This window comes from Lacerta agilis, chromosome 14, assembly GCF_009819535.1.
Source record: "Lacerta agilis isolate rLacAgi1 chromosome 14, rLacAgi1.pri, whole genome shotgun sequence".
NCBI lineage: Eukaryota > Metazoa > Chordata > Lepidosauria > Squamata > Lacertidae > Lacerta > Lacerta agilis.
In genome coordinates, this window is record NC_046325.1 from 9,168,774 (window position 1) to 9,179,250 (window position 10,477).

General features: G+C 49.4%; 1 protein-coding gene across 1 annotated transcript in view; it reads right to left on the reverse strand.

The window, feature by feature from the left end:
* Positions 1-150: 150 nt before the first annotated feature.
* Positions 151-10,477, reverse strand: part of RPGRIP1 (RPGR interacting protein 1) — a 36,269-nt gene continuing 25,942 nt past the window's right edge. Inside the window, exons 17-23 of the mRNA XM_033168190.1 lie at positions 8,937-9,118; positions 5,420-5,548; positions 4,645-4,777; positions 3,577-3,671; positions 2,923-3,115; positions 586-670; positions 151-499 (exon numbers count right to left, since the gene is read on the reverse strand). Coding sequence (XP_033024081.1) covers positions 151-499; positions 586-670; positions 2,923-3,115; positions 3,577-3,671; positions 4,645-4,777; positions 5,420-5,548; positions 8,937-9,118 — 1,166 coding nt within the window. The remainder of the gene's footprint in view (positions 500-585; positions 671-2,922; positions 3,116-3,576; positions 3,672-4,644; positions 4,778-5,419; positions 5,549-8,936; positions 9,119-10,477) is intronic.

A 10,477-nucleotide genomic window follows, 5' to 3' on the forward strand; every position in this document is an offset into this window, starting at 1 on the left:
GAGTCTCGGTCTTCATTAACAAGGGCTAAGGTTACAGCACCCACTCCTGTTACGGGTGCATGGGGGGAACCTGCAAGCGCTGGTTTTTAAATATCGCACAATCCACTGTCGATAAAAAGCAGCAACCAAAGGAGATTGTCATCACAGCCGCTAGGGCTTGTTTGAAATGGCGGGTCCAGAACAAGTGGCATAGAGCAAGCCGGCATAGTTGTAGACCAGCCTTCCCTGGTGCCCTCCGGATGTCGGGATGCAACTCCCAGCATCCGTGGCTAGTGCCGATGGGAGTTGTAGTCCGACATCACTTGGAAGGGCTAAGAAGGCTACTTCTGACACGGCTTCAGTTTTGTCGCGAGTCGCCAGCTTCTTACCGTCAAGTTCTCGCTCCAGCATATCGCTACCTGTCAGGAGGATCTCCCGCAAGTCCAGGTAGGCAAAGCCGACATCTTCGCATTCTCCTCCGGTCCCTGGCAGCGGTTCGCTCACCACTGCAAATTGCAGCCTATGTCAAGGAAGAGGACTCTATGAATACTGGGATCATTCTTTTTTCGACTGAGGTTTTCAGGGGAAGAGAAACGCGACACTCACCAGTTATGCTGGGGCTCTTCTGCCTCCAGCATAGAAAAGAGCAGCTGCCTCTGAAGGCTCTCTGGGTCTGGGTCCACTTTGATCACTGCAGTAGGAAAATTCAAGGAAGACATTTACTGGAGCCGCTGCTGCTCTCTGTGATACAGCACTTGCGTGTTGAGTGCAGGGAGACAGATAAAACAGACGCGTTAAGACAAAAACCATGCTTGTCAATAATAAAAAACGCCTTCTCCAGAACGAGAGGTCCACAATGGAATTAGTCCTTTGCTACTTGGGGCCAAAATTCTTCATCCCGTGGTCTCAATCCTGCCTTATGCCTGGAAAATGGGCCTTGTGGAACATGGGTTCCTCAAACTGGTTGGGGGGGGGATTTAGGAGGGCAGGCAGTGGCATATAACAGATCCTAGCTGACTCTTGCCCCAGTGGAGTAGCCATCTGCAAGAAGGGGAAATGAAGATGGGAGGTGCTGGCCTTTGCGGGGAGGCACAGCTTAGAGTTAGGTCTGAATGGTGGTTTTGTCTGTGAGACCTGACATGGGATAATGGCTGCAGCTGCGGTGGGCTGGGAGGCGAGTTCTAAAATGGCCACAGAAAAATAAACTTCTGCAGGTATCTTTTGCAGCCTAACACACCTTGTGGGGTTGTTTTTATGGTGGGGATAAAATTGGGGGAGGTTTGGGTGGGGGAAGGGAATTGTGAATCCCACTCTTGGAAGCAAGAGTAGTGCATAAACTAGCATGGAGCCCTTCAGGTGTGCACTAGATGGTGCTATTGAGCATTGTATCCCAAAGCGTGTAGTAGAGCAGGGGTCGGCAGCCTGCGGCCCATGGGCCAGATGCAGCCCACGAAGACCGTTTTACCGGCCCACGAGCTGCCCACAAACAGCCGCCTGCTCGGCAAGTCTTCTACGCACTGCGATAAACCAGTGCAGCGTGGCATGGGGACTCGCCGAGTGGTGCCAGAAATGGCATCTGCGCATGTCCAGATGCCAAAAATTGCTTCTGCACAGGAGCAATTTTTGGCATCTGGGCATGCACAGAAGCCATTTCTGGTGCTGTGGACATGCGCAGACGCGATTTCTGGCATCGCGCTGCACCAGTCCGGCCCACGGACGATTCCGTGGAAGTGATCCAGCCCATGGCCGGTAAACCTTGCCAACCCCTGTTGTAGAGGGAACTAGGTTCTGATATAAACAGCTGCAAGGACCTAGAGAAGGACTGGGCAGCTGAATTTCAGGGGGGGGGGAGAAGAAATGGCGGGTGCTGTGTGTTGTGAACCACCCTAAGATCCATGGGTATAGGGTGGAATACAAATTTAATAAATCATAATGCAGCCCCGAGAGTTCATCTCTGATGGAGTGTGGCCCTCAATGGTCTTTGTAAAATGTTCCACACTCCGAGATGAGTGTTTTCCAAACTTGGGTCTACAGTTGTGTTTGGACTACAATCCCCATCTTCCCTGAACACTGGGTCCTGCTAGCTAGGGATGATGGGAGTTGTAGTCCAAAAGCAGCTAGAGGCCCAGGTTTGAGAAACACTGGTATAGACCCTTTCTCTGCCCGAGGGCAACATTCACTCCTGGGCGGGGCTACATACAAAAGTGGGCGGAGCCAACAGGTGTGATTAAAAAAAACCAAAAAAAAAAACCTTTGCTATAGGAGTTCCACTAGGATGCAGGTGGTGCTGTGGGTTAAACCACAGAGCCTAGGGCTTGCTGATCAGAAGGTCGGTGGTTCAAATCCCCGCGACGGGGTGAGCTCCCATTGCTTGGTCCCAGCTCCTGCCCACCTAGCAGTTCGAAAGCACGTCAAAGTGCAAGTAGAAAAATAGGTACCGCTCCGGCAGGAAGGTAAATGGTGTTTCCGTGCGCTGCTCTGGTTCGCCAGAAGCGGCTTAGTCATGCTGGCCACATGACCCGGAAGCTGTAAGCCGGCTCCCTCGGCCAATAAAGCGAGATGAGCGCCGCAACCCCAGAGTCGGACACGACTGGACCCAATGGTCAGGGGTCCCCTTACCCTTTATAGGAGTTGCACACTTCTCTCTCAACTCCAGTCTGGCAGGTAAGAGGCCTGGGAGTTCAAGGGCACATTCCAGCCAGGCAAAAATACTCAAGGAGAGTTGTGAAGTCAGAGGCAGTGAGGGGTGTGGCTTGGGAGGGGGGGGGGTTACATTTGGCCCCCAGGCTTGAAACTCCTCACCCCTGGCTTAGAGGCATGTAAGTTTGGCAATATAGCAGGGGGCCTTGTAGACCATGCCAGCTCTTACAAGTTTATGGGTTTTTCTTCCCATAGATCACGGTTTCCTTCTGCAGCAAGGAAACCAGACACACGCCTCCTCACCTTTGCTGAAGTGGAAGTAGATTTCCTGGTTTCCTTGGGGCTTCCGCAAAGAGAAGGGGGTCTCCGTTTCCTCCAGCAGCAGGCCAGGGAAGCGATACTCCACGTACAGCTGCTGGATGTTCTCATCAGCAATGGGTGGGCTGTCCGGGTGCAGGCTCAGGGAGATGACCTCCACACGGATCCTGTCCGAAGGCTGCCGGTCAAAGTGGGAGAGGAATAGGAATGGAATAAAACCTTTGCAAAGACGTTTGCTTACCAAGAGGCAAATCAGTTGAGTAGAATGATGCTCACTGAGAAGAGAGAGATGGGGAACTGGATCAGGAAGGCGGGTGGGTCAGATCCATATCTTCACACCCACACGGCCATGTTTATCAGGTGTGTGACACCACCTACCTATCACCCAATGTCAAAATGCAATCGTTCCCGCACTGTAATTAAGGTGTAAAAATAAAATAAATGTATTATCTATTGGCGAAATAAGACTTCCGTCATGCCTCATTCCAGCAGTTGGCATGAGACCCTGTGGGGCCCAGGGAAGACCCTCTTGGCACACTGTGACCCATGTACAGTCAGCGCTAAATCAGCCCACCTCAAATTGTATTTGGTCAATGTTTTCAACGCACGCCCTACAAGGTTAGAAAATCCAGTACCCACCGGTCCCAGAGACTCCTGGAGCCCGGATGTTTGCACCACCACTTCGTCGCTGTCTGTGGTCTGGGCTTCACTGGAAGGATCTGGTCTCTCTGAGGCTAGAGGCAAGATTTGAGAGACAGACAGCCTCCTTATTCATTTCCCCCCGCTCCTGTTCCACTCACTGTTCCACTCACCTAGTCCAGGAAAGCTTATGCCACAACTGATCTTAGGCTTGGTTCTAATATTTACAAGGTGTGACCGGAAAGTTTGGTGAATGGTCACAGAAATCGGACACCGAGAAATATTCGAACATACATGCCTTACAGGCCTTCAAAGTAGGCCCCCTCTGATACAATGCACCCTTGACAACATTCGTAGAAATGTTGGAAACTTCTGGAGAAGTCCTCTTTTCGTACTGCTTTCAGTTCCCTCGTCACAGCAGCTTGGACGTGTGAAATGTTGGGAAATCTGCACCCTTTCAGTGCAGATTTCAGTTTTGGAAAAAGAAAGAAATCCGATGGGGCCAGATCGGGAGAATACGGAGGGCGGGACAACTCGGTACCCTCAGTAACGATTTCACAGGGAATATGCAATTCTTCCGCCATCATTTGGACGGACAAACGCCGATCCCGCAGCGATAACTTGAAAATTCTGCCGACATTTTCTGCCATTCTGCTCCTTTGACTGTCTGCCAGACCGAGGGTCATCTTTGATGGTTTGCTGCCCTTCATGGAAATGCTTAATCCACTCATTGTGAGCATTTTGTGGGTTACCAGTGCCTACTGTATGTTTGAATTTTTCTCACTGTCCGATTTCTGTGACCATTCACCGAACTTTCCGGTCACACCTCATATTTCGTTTCATTGCTCCAGGGGCATCAGTAGCCCGATACCACCCATAACAGTAAGAGCCAGTGTTTCGTCTTCCAGCTGTTACTAGATTCCATCTCCCATCATCCCAGACCATTGGCCATGCCGGCTGGGGCTGATGGGAGTTGGAGTCCGGCAGCAAGTGGAGACACGCCAGTCCCATCTCTCCCCCCGCCCCCGATCTGGAGAGCTACAGATTGTAAGCCTTCTGTGACAGTACCATTGTCATTAAGCATGGCTGCTTCAGCTGGTGGGCTTGATTTCCCTTCCGATTCCTGGCGACTTGCAGTCATCTCTTCTTCTTCTTCTGCCGCCTTGTGCTCCTCTTCCTTTCGTACTCCTTCCAGAGCCACCTGCGCAGACACAAACCCCACCGAGGTCAGGGTCTGAGAACAGCACAGCAATGGGGCTTCTCTCCTCTGACTCCTAACAGAACCACTGGTGTTGAATAAGCAAGTATACAAGCCTGCTTTCATATGGAGGGGCTGGACACGCTCCAGAATTTAGCTTCTCCTAAATGTGGGAAGTGTGTATGAGCCCTTACGGACTGCAATCTCCTTAGGGCAATCAAAAAAAATCTGTGGGTTAAACCACAGAGCCTGGGGCTTGCTGATCAGAAGGTCGGCGGTTCGAATCCTCATGATGGGGTGAGTTCCCGTTGCTCTGTCCCAGCTCCTGCCAACCTAGCAGTTCGAAAGCATGGCAGTGCAAGTAGATAAATAGGTACCGCTCCGGCGCGAAGGTAAACGACATTTCCGTGTGCTGCTCTGGTTCACCAGAAGCGGCTTAGTCATGCTGGCCACATGACCCAGAAGCTGTACACCAGCTCCCTCGGCCAGTAAAGCGAGATGAGCGCTGCAACCCCAGAGTTGTCCGTGCCCTTAGCAAACAACAGCTCCCAGAATCCTTTGGGCGAAAGCCATGGCTGTTTGAAGTGGCATAAGAGCGCTTTAAATGTTTAGTGCACACACGGGGCCAAAGTCTTCATCTCTCACCTGCTGGATGGCTCCATTTTCTGGCCTGCCATGTTTCCGAATGCGTTTCTCCACCTCGGACACACAGAGTCGTGGCTTTTTCCTTTGGAGACTGGAAGGCAGACGCTCCCTACCACTTTCTCGCGAGACCTGAACGGGCATAAGAGAAGCCATCTGGCACCCTCTGGTTTCCGTTTTTAACTTTCATAACTACTTATCTCGAGGAATTCATGATCTCCAACTGCCCATCCTGAGTTTTGTGGCGGCGCCGTATCAGAGAGTTGTTTTACTTAAAATGTTCGTCTGATTCAGTGCTGTCAAGTATCCCGTTTCCCCCGGGATTCTCCCTTATTCCAAGCAGTTTCCCGCTGCTCTCCCTTATTTTTTATTTCCCTTAAATTTCCCGTTTTTAATGGAAGCAGCTCCTCCCCTGCTGACCAGAGACTGGGTGGGAAGACCTCACCTACTTGGAGAGAAAAGCCTCAGCCCTCAAAGCAAGTGGGAGCCGTTTCCCGTGCTTACAGGGGGGTGTATTCCTCCCCCTGCATCAGCCCCTATCCGCTGCCGCCGAGCCCCTCAGCCGGCCAATAGGGTTAGCTAGCGGGCGGAGCCTGGATGCCTTTGAGCAGCTGCTGCTTCCTGTCCTGTCTTGATGGGATCAGACAAGAAGACGATGGGGCTCCATCGCGCAGAGCACATGGCTGCCCTCCTCTTTGCTCCGCTCCGAGCCCAAGCCTGCTAGGAGTTTACATTGCTGCTCCGCCCACCACTGACATGTGACTGTCCCCGGGATAGGTGAGACTGCTGATCCCTTATTTTCAAATCCGAAACTTGACAGCTATGGTCTGATTTTAAAGCTTACTGCTCCTTTCCACTCATCTACTGCAACAACAGCACACGAGAGATCTGTAATCATTGCCTGTGTTTTGTTTCGTTTTTTGGTTAAAGAAAGAGAGAGAAGCCAGCGGTCAGCTTGGCATTCTCTCTCCACTGCCAGGGCAGGTCCTACCGTTAGTGAAGGGAGTGCAATGGACCCACTCAGGTGGTAGATCTTGAGGTTGCAGGAAAGGGAGCAGGTTTGATTGTTAAACCACTACAGGTATTGCAGCTCTGTGAGGGGACTGGCGGGGGTATCCTAACATCTATCTGCACCCTTAAACTACAACTCCCAGAATCCTTTGAGCGAAGCCTGGAGCATTTAAAGTGGCAAAAGAGGACTTTAAATGAATAGAGCCAATGGGTACACAGTTTTCCCAGCACTCCTCTTGCAGTGTTTTTATTATTATTATTATTATTATTATTATTATTATTATTATTATTATTTTAAAAAACCACTGTTAGCAGGAGAGGGGTGTCCCCAGCTGTAATCCCCAGCAATTAGGGCTGTGAAAGGGTCTTGTTTGAAACTCTGGAGAGTCACTGGCAGTCCGTGGTCCTCTCCAGGCATCCTTTTCATTGTGCATTCGCGATTATTTCTGTGCATGATGGTATCAGGGCGGTTCTGCACTTTTCCGCTCAAAAGTACTGTTCCTACCTGTGCAAAAGGTTCCTATCAGTGCATGCCCTGTAGGTTCCTGCAGGGAAACCCTGTAACTTTTCATGCCACTGTTTCATGTCCCGCTTTATTTTTTTGGCTCGGCAGTGAAGGCATGTGCTTTGGGAGCCTTTCCCAAATACTGAGGGCTCTGCTACTGAGCTGCAGCCCTGTGCAGGGAGACCCCGGTAGATTTCTAACCCTTTATTTTTTTTAAATAGTTTTTCGGTTCCGCTGTTTTCTTTTCTTTCTTTCTTTCTTTCTTTTTCTCTTTCACTTTTTTCCTTTCATCTTTTCTCTCTACCCCTATCTATTTTCGTTTATGCTTGGTAATGTTATCATATTTATATAGTTGTCTTAGATTTCACAACAGTTTTATTATGTACACTGTAATAATTATTGCAGTCTAAGAATATACAATGTAAGATTAGCTCATCTTTTATTTCTGATGTTTTCGTTTGTTCTTGTATGTGTGGAATTTTTTGGAAAAAACAAACAAAACAAAAAAACTATTTGCCAGGAGTGGGATTCGAACCCATGCCTCCAGAGCAGACTGTGACTTGAATGCAGTGCCTTAGACCGCTCTGCTATCCTAACACGATGAATGATATGCAAAGGCTGAACGGCAGAAATAGAAAGGGCGGCGGGAAGCCTTTTTGTAAGTGGGTTTTGTTAAAAGTAACTGAGATTGTAAGGATGATACAATTTGCAGGCAAGACAAATATTTGCACTTGGGTGGTGCAGCCTCAAGCCTTGACACAGCCTCTTCCTTGCTGTATCAGGCATAGGCAAACTCCGGCCCTCCAGATGTTTGGGACTACAATTCCCATCATCCCTAGCTAACAGGACCAGTGGTCAGGGATGATGGGAATTGTAGTCCCAAAACATCTGGAGGGCCGGAGTTTGCCTATGCCTGCAGATGAACGCTTATGGCCCAACCAGGGTGAGGCCGCTACAAAGATCCTTAAGCAGCAGAATCTTATCCATTAGGGTGCTGGCCCATCAACCTTAGTCTGCCCCCAGCCAGATCCCTCTGCCTGCCTTATAACCAGCTATATATGGCTCTGGCTATAAAGCCTGCTCCTCCTTAGTCTAAGCGTGGCCCTTGTGGAACTCATCAGGGAGGCAGGCGAGGACAAAATTAGAAGTAGTTGGGTCCGCCTATCATTAGCTGCCGTAGTTGGACGCAGAGGAACGCTGAGAGGAACCAGCTGATGAACCCCCAAGGGAAGACAGCTCAGACCCAGAGGATTGGCGGTAGGACGACGAAGAGTGGTCAAAGTGGAAAAGCTGGGAAGAAGCGTCAGAAGCTGAAGAGATAACAGGACTTAGTGAGTCCAGGGGAGAGTCTGTGGCAGAGGGAAGTCCAGAACCAGAGGAAAAAGCTGAAGCAGGGGAGGAGGGAGGCCAACAGGCAGAGATTTGCCTGGCATGGGTGTCCCCCTCCCCCCCTTCTGCAACAAGCTCCCTTTCCCAGATTTCCTAGAATCAGGAGAGGCATGAAGAGAGCGGAGGAGAGAGTGGCTGCATACAGAAACAGTCTCCGATTGCTTAGGACAGGGGTGCCCAAGCTTTTTTCAAAGAGGGCCAGATTTGATGAAGTGAACATGCGTGAGGGCCGGCCAAAGTTGTTGTTGTTGTTGTTGTTGAGCTTTTTTAAGGATTTGACCCCAAGAAATAAACTGCCGCAGGGGACGGATTAAACCAGCCGGGGGGGGGGGCGGATTAGGCCCCCAAAACGTACTTCAGACATGCCTGGCTTAGGAAAAGCCCTAGAGTGGAGGAGACATAGACAGCTGTGGGGAGGTGGGGACCTTTATTGTCCTCAACTGATCTCGCTAGGCCTGACACTCATCCAAGTCGGTGGGGACCGGGTTTTTTTGCTAATCGAGAGTTAACTCCAACTTCGGACTGTGTGGTTTACTGGCCCGCTTGTTCTGCGACAGCCAAGGAGCCTGTGAAGCGTGGCAGCCAAGTCCGATCCTTGACACTGACGTTACATACCTGGGTTCGCAGCTCGGCTTTCTCTTCCTCGATCTTCAGCTCTAAAGACCGCCGCCGTTGCTCCCAGTCAGAGGATGCCTGATGGCGGAAGTCCTCCGGGGGCATGTAAAGGAGCTTCCACTCCAGACGTAGGCAGATGGAGCCATTGGGTTTCCCGGCTGGATCCATAAGGACAAAATCTCCTGCAGGAGGGAGGAAGAGGTCGACACAGGTGGTTTGCGTTTGGGTCTCAGCTGAAAAGACTTTGTCACACTGAACGATGATGCAACCCAGGCTTGACACTGATGACTTTAAAATGTGCACTTCCCACAATAAGGCAGCCAATTTATTTATTCACCTACTGAAAATCCTCTTCCACCTTTCCTCTAAGTGAGGTTGATTAGGCTGAGGGATAGGAACTGGCCCAAGTCACCCAGTGAGCTTCATGGCTGAGTGTAGATTTGAACACAGGTCTTCCAGGTCCTAATTCAACACTCTAAAACCACTACAGCAGCCAAAAAAAAGTGTAGAAAGATGCTCATTGTAGTGAAAATGACATACAGAAATGCATTATATGGGGGGGAATTCCTTGCAAAAATGTAAACAGATAAAAGCATTAGCAGGATTATTGTAATAACCAGCAGTTTCAAAAGAGTATATATTTACAGTAGATAATTAAATGAGCAAGTTAAATGAATTTGGATATGCAGAAGGTATTTTAAAAAAAAAAAATTACGGAACTGCAGAAAGAGGGGGGAGTCAAATTTTGAAATGTTGCACTGATTGTAAAGCTAATGAAATGTATAAACTTGGAAAGTATAAATAAAAACTTTTAAAAAGTATGAGCTGAGCCACACTTATTTATTTATATATATATAGAGATAATATTTATGTGAATCTAGCTGGTCCGGCCACGCGTTGCTGTGGGGTTTTTTGCTTTTTGAAATTCTGACCCCGAAAGTATTCTGGAAGCTCCTGTTTTCATGTGAATGAACGAATTCCTATGCCCCACAAATAACCCAGAGATGCATTTTACATAAAGGAACACATTGGTTGGTGGTATTGATCACTTGGGACTGTGTGTGTTGAACATGCGAAGCTGCGGCGGCCATTTTAGGTGAGGGCACTTGGGAAATTTTAAAATGCCTGTGAGTGTGCAGCGGCCATTTTAAGTGAGGGCACTGGGCACCTTATGGAGGCCTACTGCGGGCCTTGCTGTGTTTTTTTTTTTTTTTTTACTGTAAAAGCGCACCCCCACACACACACAAAGACCCCCTTCCTCACAATTAACTGGTGCCATGCTCTACACCATTAAAAAGAGCATTCTCCCCCACCCCAGTCCCAAAATTAGAAGATGAGAAACTGTTGCTGCATCCACATCATGCACAGAAAGTTCATTTAAAGCACACCACTTCCCCCAAAGAATCATGTGAACTGCAGTTTGCTAAAGGTGCTGGGGATTGCAGCTCTGTGAGCAGGGAACTAGAGTTCCCAGGATCCTTTGGGAGGAAGTCACATGCTTGAAACATGCCTTAAACGTATCGTGCGCCTGCAGCCCGGGA